Genomic DNA, 20,136 nt, shown 5'->3' with positions numbered 1-20,136 from the left:
CTTCTTCTCTAAGAGTTCACAGGGCTAGCACCAGTGTGCTCACTGTTGGAAAGCAGGCAGAACTTACTGCCATATACCCCGTTCCAAAGTAAATCCCTGATTTACAATCCCACTTACAACAGAGTGAGAATTGAGATAAACTATTTTTGACTGCAGCAACCATGCACAGATAGAGCTCATAGTGCAACCTGCCCAACTTGGAAGGGTCCACTGTAGACACAGTACTGGGACTCGTGTTTGTACCACTGTTCTAGATCTCTTAGCTCTCCCACAGAAAGGTCAGTAACTTCTTCCCTCAAACAAAAGCAGTTGAGCAGAATGCTCAAAGCAGCCACGCTCTGTATCAAAGAAGAATTTCACTTCAGTATAAAACTTTATTAATATCAATACTGCAAAACTATAAAAGTTAACATAGAGAATCTGAGCAGGCCTGGAGCCCATCCCATCCATCAACCTTTGGGACACCAGCAAGGTCCCAGGCAGCCTTGTAAACAAACTAGAAGAAGCAAAACTTTTCAGTTTAACAGCAGTCTTGAGATTTGGCTCTGAGCAGGGGTGTTTAGAAGAAATTCCTCGTTTCTGTTTTGCAACATTTTTATCCAACCTTCTGAAGCACTTAGGCACAAGTGAAAAAAAATTACCTAATCAGTGGCAAGAAAAAGCCTAGAGCTCTGAAAATGGAAACTACAGAATCACCAGATTGCCAGCTCCATGCTGCCCTTGCATCCCATGCAAGGTAAAGAGTTCTGGCATCATCATGTTCTTCGTGGTCTAGTTAAATAGCTGCAAGCACAGATTCTCTAAGCCTGAGGTCTTGACAGATGTGCATTTTCCAAAGAAGCTTGCATATGGGAGAGGCTGGTGTTTCTTAAGCTACCCAAGCTACCCCTCACCTCAGCCCAGAGAACATTCTACCTTTTCAGGACATTAACCTTGTTAGCAAAGGGTTTCTTAGCTCAGTTTGGCTAGAACAAGCTGGGGACCCTGTTGTGAGCTACTCCACAGCAGACTACAGGAGATGGGAACTTCTGACAAGCGATGACAAGCAGATACGGCAGGCTGGAAGCAGCAACTTCAGCAGGATCTGAAAACATCTCAGAAGTTTTCCTACTGCCTCGGAAAATGTGTGGTAACTCCACTTGGAGGAGGAACTGAGTAGTGACAGAACTTTCTAGAAGGGGAAGCAAAGGGAATCAGGGAAGCACAATCAGATCCAGGGAGGAAGGACAAAGTAGAAATCTAATGCCCTGCACGGCTTATACTGCCCATTGCCAACACTGAATTTGTACCCTGTGATCCAGAAAGGATCAAAATACTAAATCACTTCTCTAGATCCTTCCCTTTTCGCTTCCTTCCCTGTGATTTGGAATCATTGTTTTTTGTTCTCGGCTCCTCCAGCTCCCAAGGCAGTAAGTTAGCTTTGAGTTGCCTTGTCCCAGGGTTTGCCTGCCTCTGCCCTCCACGTCTGGACAAACTCCAGCTTCCAATCCCCTGTTCTGTCATGGTTTTCAAAAGATGTTCTTGCTTCTTGGCCACCATCTCCTCCCGGCTCCAGATCAGAATATTAAAACCTGAGAGGAAAAATTGAACATTGTGCATCAGAAACTCTATATCAAATATAATACCTTAGGCTATGTCACTTAAATGCCAGAAATTCAAAATGCTTTGTCTGTTTTAAGATATTTCCAAGGTACAGAGGACACAAAGGTATTTATTGCAGACGCTATCTCCACACAGCCATGGAAGTTTGATCTAATTAAGAAACATCATCAACTAATTCCTAATCTTACCTGTCACAGGTCTAAGACCTAAATCTATAACCAGCTCCCTTAATCCCAAACAGCCTACGAAAAACTCAATAATCTCGGCTCTGCAGCCTAGGAAATAGGAGAGGGCACAGCCTGGCAGGAAAAGGCTTCCCCCAGCATGGTTTTCTGCTGCTGTTAGATGGCCGGCAGAAGGCAGCAGCTCCCTGCTGCAGAGCGGCTGCTCGCTCCTCTGGATTAGCGCTCTCAGGAAATGTTTCACAGGAGCTGACCAGCAACCTGTTTTCTAACTGCAAAGGTGGAAGACTGGAAAGGAGGTCCCAATCAATCTCTTTTACAGATGTAGGAAATTACAGGGGACTGCTATAGCAAGTAGGATTTGGGAAACCTTCACTCACAATTTGCTTCAGTCTGGAGAAACAAGCCTGCCCTTTTCTGGGCCTGGAACCCAGCCACGCTTAGCACCCCAGGTTCTCTTTACTTACCCATGCCAGAAGCCAGCGTGTCTCCCATAGGGTTAAATTTATTGAGCTGAAAATGGAAACACAGTCAGAGTCTGTTTATATAACAGAGTCATAAGAGCACTGGGGCTTATATAACAGCAACAAACCATCTGGAAAACCCAACGTTCCCTAAAGAGTATCACAGAAAAGCCACAGATGAGCATGGGCCAGCCCTGCTCGAGTCAGCAGCTTTAGCTGGCAGCCATACCCCCACGAAAGCACGGGTCTGTCACAGGTAAAGAGGATAATCCTGCTGTTCCAGTCTCTCACCCCCATCCCTTGGCTGCGGTTCAGTACAGAGCCACTGGTCCTTCTAGCTTCAACTCACCGAGATGATACCAGAAGCATTTGGATCATGGAGCTGACAAACCATCTCCCCAGTGTTTCCATCAAATACATCAACAGTTCGTAGCTCGTTCACTGTGTACCCTGGGAACTTAGGGTCTGGGTAGCGACCTGCTACAATGAGGTCATAGCGAGGATGCCATGTTGCCTGGTCATAGAGCAGAGTGACAGGGAGTTCAGAGAAAGGGACAGAGCTCACACAGACACACAGCAGACAAGCAGTACTGTGAGAAACAGCTTGTGCATCCCACCCACAGCCTGAGGAACATGGGTATCCTCAGAGCACTGCTCTGCTGGGAGCTGCAGCAGTATGAACACCCACCCACCAATGTAGTATCCTGACCAGAATCAGACTATTTCTGATTTACAGCCAGCTGGTTGCACCAGGCATGATACTCCTCTCTCAAACTGCACTGGCCTAACTCACCTTAATAGGCGTGAGGTGCTGAAACTGACGATGTGGGTGTGGGATCAGATGCTGTGGCTTGGTCCAGTCTGAAGATGAATAAACCCTGATTTCACTGCGCTGGTCTGTGCTTAGGAGCTTGGCACCATCTGTTGGGCTGAAGTAAGCTGGGAGAAGGGGACAACCAGGCAAACAAAAGGTCACAATGCTGTGACTGACAGCAAACATCAAAGTCACATTTCTCTGATTGGAAACCCACAGCTATTTCTTTAATGGGGGTGTGATATTGCCATGTGTCCCAAAAGACAAGACTAAATGTCTCTAACAAACTCAAAACTTTTACAACAGTAAGCTGAAACCCACAGTGCTGGGCTACACAGGAAGAATCATTCTCATTTTAGAATCATAGAAAGAGACATTGCAAACAACGGAACTTGCTCGTTCAAAGAGAAAGTTAGCAGAAAAGCTGAGACAAACATCTGCAGTTTGGGCCTCCATGAACTGGTAATACTGCACCCAAGAAACAGAGATTTGAGTCTCATGCTCTGCTTTTGTCAAACAAACTGCCCCAATAAATTCAGTTTTCTAATCTCAGCCACTGCTGATGCTTCCACATTCACCTCTCACGGCACAGTGCCAGTTTGTATGGCAAGTCTAAGACTACGCCAGTTTGTCATGCATGAGTGATTTAAGGGTCCTGCTTGCCACAAAGCAGTGTTTAGATCACTTAAAGAAAAGTGTGACTTAACAGAGTTCGATGGCAAGGTTCACTCTATTATTGCATGGAGGAAATATGCCAAGCGGAATCTGACGAGAGCTGTTTTAAAGTGATTTCTATGGGGACAGGAGATGTGAAAGGGTAGAGAGAAGCTCTCCCGTTCAGTCATGATGTTCAGAATGGACCCCCTGGCTTTCTATGCTCCTTCTCAGAGAGAAGCCCAGGTGTGGCTGAATCCAAGCTTAGTCTCAGATTTGGTCAATGGTTTATGTCTAAGGGACACAAAGCATAAGGGAAAACAGGTAAGGGATTACATGTCTTTATGGCCAAAGGATTATATGTGCACACCCAATTCTTTATATCACTAGGCTAGGATTTCAAAGTTGCACCATTCTCCATCTCAGCCCGCTTACCTCCCCTCTGGAGGCCTGGGGAGGCCTGCCTCTGCCCACGCGTTCCTACTGCCATCCTTGCTTTAACATTAGCTACTGCGCAACCTCAAATCTGAGAGAAAGCTAACATTGCCACAACAACAAAAGCTAAGCTGAGTGGACTCTCTGCAGACATCCATGCAACGAAATCTTTAACTCACCTGCATTAACAGGTTTGTCATGAGGAAGTACATGAAGAAAATTCATTTTGTTTTTGATGTTTCTGAGGTCCCAGATTTTCACTGTCTGATCTACAGATGCTGTGGCCAACAACCACTCACATCGGGAGTTAAACTCCACATGAGTCACCTTCTTCCTGTGCAATTTCAGCTTCCAAATCTGCAGCAGAGGAAACAGAAAATAACACAGTATCAGTCTGGAGTAAAGAAATGGAAAAAAGAATCTACTGAAGCAGAGTAAAGAGGTCACACATTTACAGAGTACCAGAACTTCTAAAATACACCAAGAGTTTATCCACTGGAAACAAGAAAGGAGAAGAATGATCTTGGGAACTGTTTAATTCTAGGAGAACTCTGATACACCTAATTTACCCTAATTTATTAAAGCTATGAGAAAGGAAAACACCATCCCTGATTCATGGAGGGAAGTATTAGTGCCACTGTATAAAGCAAGATCACATCTGAAATACTTTATCCAGTGTCAGTCTTCCACCTGCAGAAAGATTAAAACAAACTGCAACAGGTACAGAAAATGCGCTGCCAAAATAGTAAGAAGGGCCTTCTTTGTGGGAGAAGACCAAAAGAGCTTGCTTTGCTTATCTTAGTAAAAAAGGTGAGAGGAGATATAACTGGCTTCTAGAAACATTATCAGCAAAGAAACATGAGGGTAGGAGAAATATTTCAATTAACAAGAACAAATGGATATAAAGTGGCCATGAATAAATTTATATCTGAAACTGAAAGATTATTTCTAATCCAAAGGGCAAAACTGGCCCATCCTCCCTACAATAATGGGCATCTCCCAAGTGCAGAAAAGGCTGCCACATTCTTTCAGGAAAAGAAAAAAAAAAGAAAGCAAGCAACTAATCTTGAATAAGCACAAGTCATTTGGAGCACTCCTGACTCTGCCCAATAGTGTACCCAGCTGCCTCTGGCTAGAGCTCACCAGCCGGCAAACCCTTACAGATGTTACCCTCACAGGCAAGAGAAATGGTAATTCCAGTGTGACAGTACAGCAGGCTCTTGAAAGCAGGGGCACTTCAACTATTCTCTAATTGAAGGGTTTGTACTAGTTCAGACTGGAAGTCACAAGCTGCCTCTGCCTGCCCTCTCGTGTCTAATGGCAGCAGTGCAATTTCTATCCCAACATCTGCTGAATTCCTGCTGTGTCACTGCTCCAAAGCCATGGAAGGGTACACATCAAAGCAGTATCTCCTAAATGGTTCCCATCAGTGCACTAAGTTTCTGAAATTGTGAAAGTTGTTGGGAGAGGGTGCTCACACCTTCAGGTTACCTGTAATTACTCTGGCCAGTACCAAATACTCTAATGAAGGGGTAGCATGCGACACAGTCCCTCTGTTTGGGAATTGTTACCGTGACATCCAACAACGTGAAAATGTCTAATGAATGCCAGAAGTGGAGGACTTCTCACCACCTAGACAATGGGTGGACTCATCTCCTGAGCTGCAAGATACTTGCTCCTCTTTTCAGGGTCCCTGTAGGGTAGGAAAGCACACGAGCCATGAAGATTCCCGTTGAGGAGATGCTGCATGAAGCCATACAAACCTTTTCACCAGAAGTGCTGAGCAGGACCACATTGCCCAAATTATCACCTGTCACCACTGCACGGCAGCTTGCAGAAACATCAACGCTGCAGTACCAGCAACTGGAGGGAAAGACACAAAATCAGTGCTGCCTCTCACAGGGAAGTGAAGGAAGTGGAGCTCTGGTTCAACAAGGTTGCAACTGCAGCCTCCTGCCTGATGGTGTAGGCCTGAGTATCAGGAAGGGGGACAGTTTACCAGCAAAGCTTTGTGTTGGTGACTGAGTATGAAACAGAATCATAGAATACCAGCTTGTAAGGGACCACAAGGATCATCTGGTCCAACCTTTCCTGGCAAAAGCACACTCTGGACAAGATGGCAAACCATCCTGTCCAGCTGAATCTTTAAAAGTCTCCAGTGTTGGGGAACCCACCACTTTCATGGGGAGATTATTCCAATGGCTGATTGTTCTCATTGTGAAAAATTTCCCTCTTGTGTCCAACTGGAATCTCCCCAGGAGTAACCTGTACCCACTAGCCCTCATCTTTTCCATGGGACTCCTTGTAAAAATGGAGTCGTCTTTGTGGTCACCGTTTAAATACTGGAACAATAGCTTCCTAGTCATTTGTGAAGTGCTCATTACATGGAAGTGTGACATGCTGGGACAGTGGGACATAACAAGAGGCTGAAAAGCCACTTGGTGCCTGCACATGGACATACCTTGGGAAACACCAGAATATCCTTGTGACGCTGACAAATGTAAAGAAATGGCTTTAATATGATGTTTTCCACGAAACACTGAAGCAGCAGCAAAGACAAAAGCTTTGGACTGGGAAGTTGCACGTGCAACTTCATGCTCCAGGAAACAAAACTGAATAGAGACTTATCTGATAAAGGCATAGGTCTTAACCCCAGCTCTGCTGGGAGGGGAAGGGCAGCAAGAATAAAGTTGGGGTCCTTTGGGAACTTGTTGGAAAAGCTTCACTTACAAAGATAAATTATTTGAGAATTCAAGGTAATGGAATTTATCACAGTGAGCCTGAAGATTTCAGAGGGGCAACAGGGTAAACTGAACCTGAAATTATAACCTGAAATTCAGATTGTGCAGGAATGTCTTGTGGCTTTCCTACGCTACCTGAGCTGCTACAGCCAAAGCAGAACACTGATGGCAATCAAGAGAAGGAAGTTATTCTGCTCTTCTCACCTCACACTTTATGAAGTGAAAAGCTGTCTGCACCTGTAAGAGAGGAGATGGCGCCACCAGAAAGCAACACCGGAGGATGCAGACAGCACGCTTAGCTGCTGTAAAAGCCTGAGTGCCCTGTGACTGCCCAGCTTGTCACCCACCCTGCAGGGCTAGGGTTGGGCACAGGAGCCTGTCTCCAAGCTCCCTCACAGACCAATTCATACCAAGAATCTCCTAACACTGGTAAAAATGAAGATGTTAGACAGCACAAGCAGCAGCGCAGTGTTAACCCCAAGGAACAGAGAATCAACCTTGCGGTGCTCCCTTCTCACCAAACATTATGGTGCTCATGGCCACAGTCCGGGGCACGGGAGATCACCTGCACAGCTCTGCCCTCAAGGTCCTGCAGACTTAGGGTACCATCCCCTGATGCCACATAAAGCTTCACTGCCTCATAAGGACTGAACTTCATGTCTCCGAGAGAATCTCCTGGCCCTTTCTGGAATACACACAAAGCCAAGATGCATCAAGGTTAGAGTGGAAGACAAAAATCTTAATACAACATTCATCTCCTGGAACACACTGCTGGTTTCCCTAGGTACAGTGCAGTGCTTGCTGACAGGGCACGTACATAAGAGCTCTTTTTTCCTAGTCTCTTTCCCATCTGAGCACATACATTCTGAGCCTGTAAGTTCAACCCCACCACTTTGGGCTGCACACATAATTAGCAGCATTGCTGCTTCTGCTATGAGGGTAGGACTAATCTGCAGTGAATCACCTGGCTCAGACCAGCCTCAGGAGATCACAAGCAAAATCAGCACCATTCCATGCAGAAACCACATAAAACCTCATGACAGCCCTGCACCAAGCTTTTCTTAAAGAGACATCATTCACCAGTTCTCTACAGGCTGCTTCCAATGCTGTATCTGGTCTTTCTCAAGGTACCAGCAGGCAGGAAGAGAGCGGTGCAAGGAGAAATGCTACTGCTACCCTCATAGCACAGGAACCTTATGTTCTGTGTTGTGTTATATTGTTATGTTTTTTTTGTTACGTTTTTTTACCCAATCTGCCTACTGAGAAAATGTGGAAACCCTACACAAAGACAGAAAAGAAGGATGCTAGCTGGGAGTCCCCATGCTCTTTTGATACTCAAGCACACTCCATCTGCTGCTCACAGAGCAGCTAATGAAGTCTCACTGTAAATACCAGATTTCAAGAAGACAATGAAGATTTAAAAAGGCCCTCCCACAGAGCCTGCCTGTCCTCACAGCAGTGGGAGGATGGCATGCCCTGTCCAATCCAGGCATCATTGCTGTAACAGGCATCCCACCAGGATAGGAGATCTCATGTCCCAGGACCCAGCCGATCTCTCCTTGCTCAGCTGGCCAATCACCCCAGCACCACTTGGGGTCACCTTCTGCCCTATTACAAGGTTGCAGCTGGAACAGCCCATATAGAAACCAACCATGAAAGCTGCCACCCAGAAAGAATCAGGTGGGGAAAAGTAAAGAGGACACTAACCCAACTTCCCTCACTTACCTTTAAGTAAAGTTTAAGTGAACTGAAGTAACTAATTTAAGTGCTCAGGCCTCCTCATGAGTCCACAGAAAAGCAACTGTGTGAGAGGGTGATTGTAAGCACAGGCAGACAGAGTTGCCTCTAGTGATTAATCTCCTCTTTCCATTCATTGCTGAAGTAGCCCAGACTCTTAATTTTGGTATTTTACATAAGAATCAAAAGTTAGGTAGAATGAACTGGGGTGATCCTTATGACACACACCACTTGAAGTCGGTGTTTGTGCAGAAGCACTAATGGGACTATAAATTGTCCCGTAAAAATCATCTGACAAGGAGCAGCACTGCTAACATGTGAAAAGACTAAAAGGTCCCCAGGACACAGAGTGGAAGGTTTAAGAACAGACAGCTGAGGAAATCCACTGGCACCCCCACAATCCCATGTGTAACAGGAAGTAAGCATCATCAAAGACTCCCTCCCCTTCAGGAAGAAAAGTTCTCTTCTACCCACCACCCCCTTTCAGGGAAAAATAAAAAGGGAGAGTGAACCTCTCTGGAAGAGAGAGCACCCCTGAAATTCAGAGAATAAGCAACACATATGTGGAGAAGAAGAAGCCCAGCTCTCACATATTAGAGGCAAACGTATCTCTCTCTCTCTCTCTCTTTCTCTCTCTCTCTGTAGCGCTCCTGCCAGCAGGACACAGAGGCCCAAAGCATTGCTGTATTTCTTACTCCCAGTCCTCGGTGCTGGTGAAGACCCGGACAGTATTGCCATTAAAATCCTGCAGGGTGGTAGTGCCGGCAACTGACGAAGTGTACAGCTGACTAGGGTTAAAAGGGTTAAACTTCATTCCTGTGATGGCCCCTCCAGCTCCCATCTACAAGGAAGGGGATGAACAAAAGAAAAATCCACTGAGTGACGGGGAAGTAGAAAAGTGTGTTCTGTAAGTCTGCATTCACTGCTATGTCCTTAACAGAAACAGTGAAACACACCACAGCCCTTCGAGAGGGCAGACACAACTGTGTCTTCCCAGAGGATGGCTGTCTACACAGCTACCCTCCTGGAGGGCAAAACTGCAGCTCCTTCAGTCCCCACAATGTACTCCCTGGCTGGCTGGCACTACACTATTTACAAAAAGAGAAAGATGGCTCCGGAACTTCTGGAGGATAGACCTCCTCCCATTGTATACCTATGTGAATTTAGAAAGCAGTCACAGTCTTTGGGTCCCTGTCAGAATGGGAATGGCTGAATACAGCAACAAGGGACATGCCAGCTATAGAAACCATTGATTCTACCTTAGTTTCTCACTTTAAATAAAGGGACTTAGTTTCCCCACACTCAAAGATGTTTCCTCATTTGGCACAGAATAAAAGGTGAGCAGAGAAAGATAAAGACCTAAAGCAGACAGACCCTCCCTGCCTACTTCTTTTCTAGCAACCCTTTAAGATAACTGTTTTGCTAGTTGTTGTATTATTTTTCCACTGAGCACACAGCAAGTGCTGCTTCATTATGAACTTAACACGCCTCAGTTCTCCCCAGTGCTAGAACAATCTGGGACTTAGGAACAGACTTGCTGTTGCACCTCAGTCCTGCCCCACAGCTGGCTACTCTGCAACCCAAGACCCTGACATGCTTCTCACAACAGACCCCAGTTTTGATCTGCAGTATTTTATGGTGCTCCAGTCTTCCCTCCCACCCATTCCATGCACCCAGAGGCTTACCCCTTTGATGAAGCAGGTTTTAGTAAGTACTTCATAGTCCCAAAGGATAATGTCTCCACCTTTGGAACCAACAGCTACAGTACTGGGGTGTGTTGGATGCCATTCCAGGCATGTCACTCTCCTGTCAAAGGGACTTGCTGTTCGAAAGAGGCGGTATGAGGCAAGAGAACGCAGGAAGGGCAGCTGCAGACACTGTTAAGAAAATAAAGAGAATTATGACTTTTGCAGGAATCGCTGAGGTTCTCTGAATGAGTAGTGCTAGCAATTTCTAATTGCCATCGGTGTTAGTACATTCACACAAAATTCTAAGCCTCTCTGTAGAATGAAGAACATACTGTCCCCAGGGGAAATAGCCTGTGGCCACACAAATCCACGTCAGACACAGCACTCAGAAAGCAGAGAACTGGGAGATACCATACTTGAAATGATGTACAGGGAGTTAAGCCTCGTGGACTGAGCTAAAAAGGCAAGATAATTAACATTAACAAGGAAGGAGAATATGTCTCCACATCAGTAAAAGGCACTTACAACTATCTATGTCTTTACTGAGCATCACAAAATGTTACACATCACCCAGAGAGAAAATATTATGCCCCTCCATCCAAACAGTCTGCAGCTCAACTATAGAGCTTAAGAGTGAACTAAACACTTGAAACAGTGCATGAGACACCATGGCACGATTGTATTGTTATTCAGTTGAGGAACAGGCACTGCTTGGATGAGCTTGGTGATTTCTTTATCATTTGGATACTTGAAAGAGAGAAATCATATGGAAGATAAAGCTACCCCAGGTGCTTCCCATCTCTGGGTGTTACAGAAAAAGCTGATTTTCAAATGAAAGGAGTATGGCTCTGAAAACAGTAAAACATTATGGACTTGAAGGAATATGTCTGCGAAGAGGAAACATCAAAATGAAACCTGACATGATTACAAAGCAAGAGTGTATGCAAAACAGTATGACAAACCAGTCAGATTAGTGTGCAAAAGTAGCACTGTGCAATAAATCAAATAGTAGAGCAGGTAAGTTTAAATATGATTCAAAGAAGAACAGAGGGATAAAATGCAGAGTGACAGGGCCAGGTCAACCAAAAGGGCAAGACACCTCAGCTCTTGCATTTTACAGGATTAAGAAACATAAAGGTGCAACAGACTTGGAGCCACAAACTCTGTGTGCGAGGAACTTTAAGCCCCTTTAAAGTTTCCCTGGGTGTGTTCAAGATGTTTTTAGGTAGAGAGCTGAGATGTCCAGCAAGTCATGAAGGGGAAACTTCTTACCTGCCTGAGCTGTGCCCGAATGGAGCCTCCCAGCATGTTCTGGTAGACATAATGAACAATGCTGCGCTGTCGCTCCAGCTGATGGAAAAGGACTTTGTTGTTTCTCACCACAGACCCACCTCTACTCCAACCTGACAGAGAAAAAGAGTAAAACATACTGAGGGCAAACACCTGTCACGCTTACTCAATAAAAAACACAGGAATATATCTGCACTTGCTGCTAAATCCGTGAAAAGCCTGAGCCACAAGGTAAATCTCTAAATTATTCTTGTATCTCTAAGGTGAAGCAGCCTCTGCAATTATGAAGCCTGGTGCTTCCCATAGGCTGCCAGAGCTGCACATATGCTTCTTGATACACCTTCCCTCTCTTTGCTGAAGATTTATCAAAAAAAGAACAGGAGAGGACTAAAGCAAAGCCATAGGTGGTGCATCTCTTGGACAGTATACAATTTGAATGGTTCATACCCAAAATACAATGAAGGTATCCAGAGCCCCAACAACTTGGAAATAGTCCATGGAAGGTGGTAAGCCCCTGAGTACAGCAAAGGGAAGGTCAGACATGTGACCAGCAGAAACATTAACATCTGAAAATTCCACATGCGTAGCAACGTGGCTTCCCATACAGTTCCTGAAATGCCTCGTCATGAATCAGAATTTTCCATGTGCTTGTGCTGTAGCCCGTACAGTCTGTCTACAGCACTCAGAGTTTTGTTTTTGATAATAGACTTGCTGACGCCTCATCACCCGAAAACCTCTCTGTTTGGAGTGATTTTTGCTGAGAGTACAGCATGCTTCTATATTTTGTTCATGTTCCAAGTTTTTATCTTCAGGGACTTTTACATAAAGAACAGATCTATTCAGTCCGGTGTCTGTAATCTAATCATCCCCACAGCAATGGTTTGTAACACCCCAGGGGATCCAGACGTCAAATGGGAAAGAAGCATTTCTTAAGAAACAAAAATGATATTTTAATTTAAGGGTATTTATTAAAAAAAAAAAAAAAAACAACCCAACACCAAACCCAAAACATAGGGTTCATCATATACGATTAGACCCTAAATGAAATCGTCCTTTAATGCAACACTGGAGCCTCGAAATGCATGGGTGTGAGACTAAACTTCTTTGTTCACACGCCAACATAGTGCAAACACTTGTCACACCTGTTAAAATACGTATAAAAGTATTCATATTCTAATTCCTTTTTTTTTCTCCCACAGAAGAATTAGCATCCACAGTTCCTTCTTCAGGTGTGATGGAAACAGATGTATTTTTTCCAAATTCTGTTTTATTATAAAGGATAATTAAATAAGAAACAAACTTCAGGCCTTTTTTAGAATCTGCTGGAAGAAACACTTTAAAGAAGTGTTTCAGTTGCAAGAAACTGAAACCGTCCTATACGACTCAGGAGAAGAAAACACTTTTTCCAAAACATAGAATTATTTCAATTGGAAGAGAACCTCAGGATCATCGAGTCCAACCATAACCCAACTCTAGCACTAAACCATGTCCCTAAGAACCTCTTCTAAACGCCTTCTAAACACCTCCAGGAATGGTGACTCCACCACTTCCCTGGGCAGCCTGTTCCAATGCCTGACAACACTTTCTGTGAATAATTTTTTCCTAATACCCCATCTAAACCTCCCCTACCGCAACATGAGGCCTTTTCCTCTCACCTTATCATGTGCTGCTTGGGAGAAGAGACCAACCCCCTCCATGCTCCAACCTCCTTTCAGGTAGTTGTAGACAGTGGTAAGGTCTTCCCTCAGTCTCCTTTTCTCCAGGCTAAACAGCCCCAGTTCCCTCAGCTGCTCCTCATCAGACTTGTGCTCCAAGACCCCTCACCAGCTTCGTCACCCTCCTCTGCACTTTCTCTAGTATTTCAATGTCCTTCTTATGACGAGGGGTTCAAAACTGAACACAGTATTCAAGGTGGAGCCTCACCAGTGCCGAGTACAGTGGAACAAACACTTCTCTAGTCCTGCTGGCCACACTATTCCATATATAAATCAAAACTGGAACACAGAATGGAAAAGCTCAAATACAAAGGTCTCCATCTTTTGAAAAAGGGCTTAAGGGAAAAATATTATTTGCCTCATTTTTCCAAAGTATGAGCTACAGCCAATTCCCTCTGAATCTTACAGGAACTGCAGATGCTCACCAAATCTGAAAATCAGGCCATGAAGTTACAATGAAAATCAAATGAACTACAGAAGGCGCTTTAACTATCCGCAGTTAAACACAGAACTCCTTTCAGAGTATTTTGTCTCCACGTCTGCTGTTCATACTGCCAACTGCTTCAAGTTTAGAGTTACATGCCAGACAATGGAAATTGTATAACTCCTCTATCTCTGTTGAAAAACATCCAGTCATTTCTGGATCCTTAAAGCCAAAATTGTACAGGAAACGTGCAGTATTTCCACACAAGGAAGTAACTTCAGTGATCTCCAAACAAAGGAATTATAGGTTTTATCTGAGAAATGTAGACTGAGGGGAGACCTTATCACTGTCTACAACTACCTGAAAGGAGGTTGTAGCATGGAGGGTGTTGGTCTCTTCTCCCAAGCAACAAGTGACAGAATGAGTGGCAACAGCATCAAATTGTGCCAGGGGAGGTTTAGATTGGATATTAGGAAAAATTTCTTCACCACAAGGGTTGTCAAGCATTGAAATGGGCTGCTCAGGGAAGCGGATCAGTCACCATTCCTGGACGCGTTTAAAAGACACGTAGACATGGTGCTTAGGGACATGGTTTAGAGGTGGACTTGGCAGTGGCAGGTTAACAGTTTGACTCGATGATCTTAATGGTCTTTTTCAACCTAAATGATTCTGTGATTCTATGAAAATAGTCCTTACTGTAGCAGAAGCCTACACAACTTCCTTGATAATGCACAGCATTACCCTTTCCAGTATCTCAAAACTTCACCACCTCTCATTATACCAAAAATCTTTTAAGAGACTTTTTTTTTTAAAGTAACATACTAAAGGAAAAAACTGCACAGGAGAAGTGTTAACTAAAAAATTCTGTTCAGTCTAACCTGAACATTGAAGTAGAAAGTATTCCTACTTACTGTAGCAAAAGTTAGAATATACAAAGCATTGGGTAAAAATGCCAGTTCAGACTACATGCTGAAACTGTGTTAAGAATTGCATGGGAGAGGAAACAATGCATTACCAAGCTTGGTATGTCCTACAATAAAGCAGATGTCTGGTAATTCAGGAACTCCACAAAAATTAACCACCCCCAAACGAGCTGTGACAGCATCTTCAGTGAAAGGGCTTCTACCAAGGGGTATGGAATCTCAAAAATGAAACACAAGCATATGCACGCACACACACACAAACTAGACAGATAACTGGAGAATGCACTACCCCAATACATGTATCACTTCAATATATAACCCTACCTAAACACTCATGTCTGAACACACTTCTTGGCATTCTCCCTCTTCAACTAGTTGATGCCTGTCATTTACGGTAAATCTGGTTGGGAGAAACAGTAAGGATCTGAGGAAATGTTACCGATTTTCTCTGGGGGTTTGGATGTTTTTCTCACAAACAACCTCTTTGCTTGTGGCTCATTCCCTAGTTGCTCGCATTCCAGTTTCCTCTTCCCAGCTGATTTTGCCTCTTCCAGACAATGCTCATGTGCCCTCTCGTGCTTCTTGTCCTTTGGCTGGTTCACTGGAGCCATTCTGTCTAACCACTAAAAGCAAACAAAGCATGGAAGGTAAGACTGTCATACACTTTTAACTAGAAGACGGAGAAGAAAACTGGAACAAAACATATCCCAGTGGTCTGAAAGAAGTGATTATACCTGTACCCTCTTCCATCAGCATGACACTAGCTTTTTGTTGTGCTCTGCTGGAGAGAGGAACAGGTTTAATAATTCTTCTTTGTTCATGTATTAAAATGAATGTATCCTAAAGCATTAGAATATGTTTTGACAGATGTGCTTTTACTGAACTTTTAAGCTTAAAACCCACAGATCTGCATAAAGTACATCTGTGAAACCACATAATACCCTACTGTTTCTCTAGTAGCTCACACTGAGTACTTTGGATTCAGCTAAGGAAAAGGTCAGAGCTTTTATAACGATGGCCAGGGCTGGCCGATCTTGCACCAAACATGCTCAGAAGACACTTCCTATTTAACAGCCACTTTTCCTCACAACCACCACTCGATACTGGGATTGGATTCCTGCCCTAGCTGGCAGCCACACCTGAACTGCTCTTCTGACCCGCGGTGGGAGGCAGCCCTCGTGTCTCGCGTTGTGACACCCAAAACGCCCCCCAGCCCCCTGGCCGAGGCGCGGGCCTCCCACCGCCCTCGTGCCCGCCGGCGGGCGGCGTCACCCGCCCTGTGCGCGGCACGTTCCCCCAGGGGATCCTCCGCCAGCGGCCTCGCACACGCTGATCCACGCTGGCGCTGAACTTATTTATAATTCGTGAATGGCTGTCAGGGGCATCTGCCCGTTTTAAATATAGCTCGGCAGGCACCGCGCAAGCTTCCCCGAATAGTGCCCAGCATGCGCCTCCGGGCCCCACCCGGCCCCGCGGGGCCGCCCCTCCGCGCCGCGGCCCCCGGGCCCCCGTGCCGGCCCAGGCCCGGCTACCCCGCGGCCTGGGCGGGAAGAGCCGCCCGCTCTCACCTGCGCTCCTGCGGCCACCGCTCCCCCACCGCGGCTGAGGACGGCGGGCGGCAGCCGGCCCCTCCCCCGCCGTTTCATAACCGGGGCGGGAAGGGGGGGCAGCGGCGCCCGGCGCGGCCCCGCGGGAAGGCTCGTCCGTCAGCCCCTGGGAAGCGGCGCAGAGCCCGCGGCCCCCGCCGGCCCTTCATCACCAAGGAGCGGCGGCCTCTGCGGCGGGAGGCCGAGGAGGGCCAGGGGTGTCCGCCCCAGCCGCTGCTTCCCCCCCGCCCTCCTTACCCTCTGCGGCCTCCCCGCCGGCGATCGGCCCGAGCAGCGCCCGCCGCTCCACTGGCGCGGGGGGGTGCGGGGCTCCCGCTCCACTGCGCCCACGGCCCGGCCCGGAACAGGCAAAGCCTCTGAGGTGTCCTCTGACAGCTTATTGTTGTTGTTTTGGCAGAGGACTTACAATCTTACATACTTCATTACTTTCCAGAGCACCAAATTGGGATATTAAAGCTGCATGGTAAGGACCCAAAATACATCAACCAACCAGCAACCAAAAAAAAAATAAAGGTATTATTTCAAAACACAACTTCCACAAGATGCACCTGGTGTTGGAACTCCGAAAAAAAATGCACTTTAAAGACACATAAAAAAGCCACAGCAAGACCAGCTCAGAGACTACTGGATCTTACGTAGCAGATTAATGGGGAAGGAAGAGCCTGACAGCGCAGCTGGGGGTACCAGCACGTCCCCCCTCGCCTGCGGAGGAGGCTGCGGTCTGCCCGCCCTGCTGCCTGGGGAACCTTATCTCCGGAGCAACAGGGCCCCAGGCTTCAGTCCCACAAGTAACTATATTGAGTAATTAAAGTCCAGTCATCCACACAGGTGGCTATGAACACACATCCTAAAATACCCGTACATAACCACTCCTTGAATTGTGGGGCTTTTTGGTTTGGGTGTTGTGGTGCTTTGTTGTTTTTTTTTTTTCTTGCACTATAGTTACCTATGCATTTTCTCACTATTAAGGAATGCACAGAAAAACTGCTAAGAAAAACAATGAAGATCCAGGCTCTATGCTTTTCTCCTGAATAGTAACAACATTGTATTTAGTTGCTGCCATCCTGAGTATCAAAATGACGTTCACAAAAAAATCATAATCACTGACAAACAACACAAACTGGTTTTGAACATATACATCAACCCAATTAGCAAATCTTAAAGTGTTGTCAAGGACTTCTGTAATACACAATATTCTTAGAAATGTGCCCATTAGCAAAAAATAGCAAGAGGAATAACTGAACATGCACTTCCCTTCTTCCCCCTGAAGCCTTGAAAACCTGATTTCCAGGAAGGGAAACTACTACAGAAAAAGATCCTTCTTATCTTGACAGTGATCACCAATTTCACCTATAGGTCGGCAGAAGCCATCATCATTGGAGATAATCTGTGGAGTTCATAAGGCATCATGAACAAAATACTGATTAAGTCACACAAATCTTAAGCTCTTTTGGGTTTCATGTACTTTAAAAGGGAAAGGGTACCTTTCTAAATTGGTAACTGAAAAAAAGGGGCCCTGATGCCAACCTTCTTTAATTAGACTGAAAGACTTGTATTGATTTCAATGTTCTATGTATTAATCCCAAAGAAAACTCTGACACTGTTATCCAAGTTACCTCCAGCAAAGATGCACAATTCCTGTCCCCGTTCCATTTGTCTCCCAACAGCAGCATCCCCATGCAGAGCACACTCTCAGTAACCCCTGTGGTTCCCTCTTGGAGCTATCATGGTTAGCACTGAGGAGAGGAGAATATTTCAGTTGGAAGGGACCTACAGTGATCATCTGCTCCAACTACCCGACCAGTTCAGGGCTGACAAAAAGCTAAAGCATGTTATTAAGGGCATTGTCCAAATGCCTCTAAACACTGACAGGTTTGGGGCATCAACCACCTCTCTAGGAAGCCTGTTCCAGTGTTTGACCACTCTCTCGGTAAAAAAGTGCTTCCTGATGTCCAGTCTAAACCTTCCCTGGTGCGGCTTTGAACCATTCCTACGTGTCAAATCACTGGATGGATCCCAGAGAGAAGAGTTCAGCACCTCCCTCTCCATATCCTCTCCTCAGGAAGCTGCAGAGAGCAATGAGGTCTCCCCTCAGCCTCCTTTTGTCCAAATTAGACAAACCCAAAGTCCTCAGTGACTCTTCACAGGACATTTCTTCCAGTCCTTTCACCAGCTTTGTTGTTCTCCCCTCAACACATTGAGAGACCTTCACATTCTTCTTAAATTGTGGGGCCCAGAACTGCACACAGTTCTTGAGGTGCGGCTGCACCAACACTAAATAAACTGCTAAATACAGTCATTTTATCAATTACTAACACCAAGTTTGCTTTCTCTCTAGAGAATCACCAGATATTTTTGTGATTATTATTCACTAAGGACAAGAATAGCAGATAGTACACAAATCACGCACAGAAGAACTGGCACTGGCCTGGGGCACTGAGCAAGCCAGAGTAAGAGTAATCTGAAAAAAAATATTCTTATGTGTATTTACAGTCTCACAGTCTTCAAACTACAGTATGCGGCAAAGTCAGAGGAGTATAATTATGTGTGGGCAGAATATTAGGCTTATTTTTATGATGTCTTTTGTCTGACATACAATTACGTTGAGGCTCTGCCTTCGTTATGGGATGTGGTTCTCCAGAATAAAGCTGTCTTGCCACCGGCTCTGGTAAGGCTGTATTGTGACTAAGACCATCAGCTTCACGGTTATTTGTAATACCATTAGTATTCTGCCTCCTTGTTGCCAGGATCTTTTTCCAAAGCATGAATATTTTTGAATACTTTAGTCTGACTACTGATGCAAATAAGACCATTACAGCAACTAGAGTTTGGCATGAGTATGAAAGCAAGCCTATATCCCACTAAAAAGTAGGAAAAAATGTATAATCCTAAAAAAAAGAGAAAGAGTAAATATTATGCCATCTGACTTCTTTCTATCCCATGACCATTATTAAGCTGCTCTGCACCAGGAAAATTAACAAAAATATCACTATTGTAATTACCTTGTTTACCTGAGCGCTCTATTTTCTGTAAGCCATTCCAGCCCCGGAGGGCAGGATTGCAGCAGCCACGATACGTAGCACCCCCACCTCACAATCAGTACTGGGGGCAGCCAGGCCCCAAGTGGAAAGCATCTTAGATGCTCAATACATAGGACATCAATATTAAAATCAGCATGAAAACAAAATACAGGGTAAATGCTGGATATAGCATATTAACATATGACAGATGTTTGCTTTTTCTGTATTTCATTAATGTACATTAATTTGATAGTGGAATTAAAATCTCAGAATTTAACTGAATTTGAGACTATCTATGCCAAAGACTTGGGTTTGGTTTTGTTTTAGTAAAATACAAAGCTGATGCTTATATCCTCAACTATTATTAATTTTGAGGATAAAACAAGCACCTTGCATCCTTTTTTGAAAGGATGGTCACACCACACCCAGTGACCTGTCACGGGTCCCCACCTTCCAGAGACTCCATGCAGGTAAAAGCGAACACAGGATTTGCCTCAAAACAGATTAAGTGGAATAGTTTCTACTGTCTGCTTTCAAACACAGCAATTCATTGTATCTGAAGGGCCTCGGTACAGTTATTCTTTTAGCTCCCGTGAAACATGGAGCAGTTTTAAAGAGAGTAAAAACATTCTGATACTACTGCAGAGAAGCAGGAGCACAGATTTACAGCATGTTCATTCCTCTCTTCCTCTTGCAAGGCTCTTGGTCTTTCCTTTCTCCACCAACTGAATAAACATCACTACAAACCCACAGCTAGTCCTTGCAGTTGTGTCCTAAGCCATTTGGAAGCAGTCAAGGGAAGCCGGGCCAGCAAGGCCTTCCAGCGCTCTCGTACAAGCC

At 45.2% G+C, this 20,136-nt stretch overlaps 1 protein-coding gene across 4 annotated transcripts; it reads right to left on the bottom strand.

The window, feature by feature from the left end:
- Positions 1–354: 354 nt before the first annotated feature.
- On the bottom strand, positions 355–17,057 carry DDB2 (damage specific DNA binding protein 2). 4 transcript variants are annotated; one of them, XM_082057727.1, is made up of 11 exons: positions 16,238–17,057; positions 15,109–15,292; positions 11,590–11,720; positions 10,315–10,506; positions 7,411–7,577; positions 5,915–6,014; positions 4,331–4,508; positions 3,042–3,187; positions 2,598–2,762; positions 2,252–2,297; positions 355–1,571 (listed from the first exon to the last, which is right to left on the bottom strand). In XM_082057727.1, the coding sequence occupies exons 1-11, from the start codon at positions 16,313–16,315 to the stop codon at positions 1,321–1,323; spliced, it is 1,638 nt and encodes a 545-aa protein (XP_081913853.1). In that variant the 5' UTR covers positions 16,316–17,057; the 3' UTR covers positions 355–1,320. The 4 variants fall into 4 exon arrangements, with proteins under 4 accessions (XP_081913853.1, XP_081913854.1, XP_081913855.1 ...); XM_082057728.1 differs by lacking the exon at positions 7,411–7,577 and adding an exon at positions 9,325–9,470 and having other exon boundaries at positions 16,238–17,051; XM_082057729.1 differs by lacking the exon at positions 16,238–17,057 and adding an exon at positions 15,404–15,772.
- Positions 17,058–20,136: the final 3,079 nt, after the last annotated feature.

The sequence above is a fragment of the Streptopelia decaocto genome (genome assembly GCF_964273445.1).
Source record: "Streptopelia decaocto genome assembly, chromosome: 7".
Classification (NCBI taxonomy): domain Eukaryota; kingdom Metazoa; phylum Chordata; class Aves; order Columbiformes; family Columbidae; genus Streptopelia; species Streptopelia decaocto.
Note: the sequence above shows the minus strand (reverse complement) of the source record. Positions and strands in the feature narration are given on the sequence as shown.

Coding starts and splice junctions, on each gene's coding strand:
- DDB2 (XM_082057727.1), bottom strand. CDS start 16,315: ATGAAACGGCGGGGGAGGGGCCGGCTGCCGCCCGCCGTCCTCAGCCGC. Junction 10,507..11,589: donor TTCGGGCACAGCTCAGGCAG/GTAAGAAGTTTC, acceptor TTTTCTTAACAG/TGTCTGCAGCTGCCCTTCCT. Junction 4,509..5,914: donor TCAGCACTTCTGGTGAAAAG/GTTTGTATGGCT, acceptor CCTCTGCTGCAG/ATTTGGAAGCTGAAATTGCA.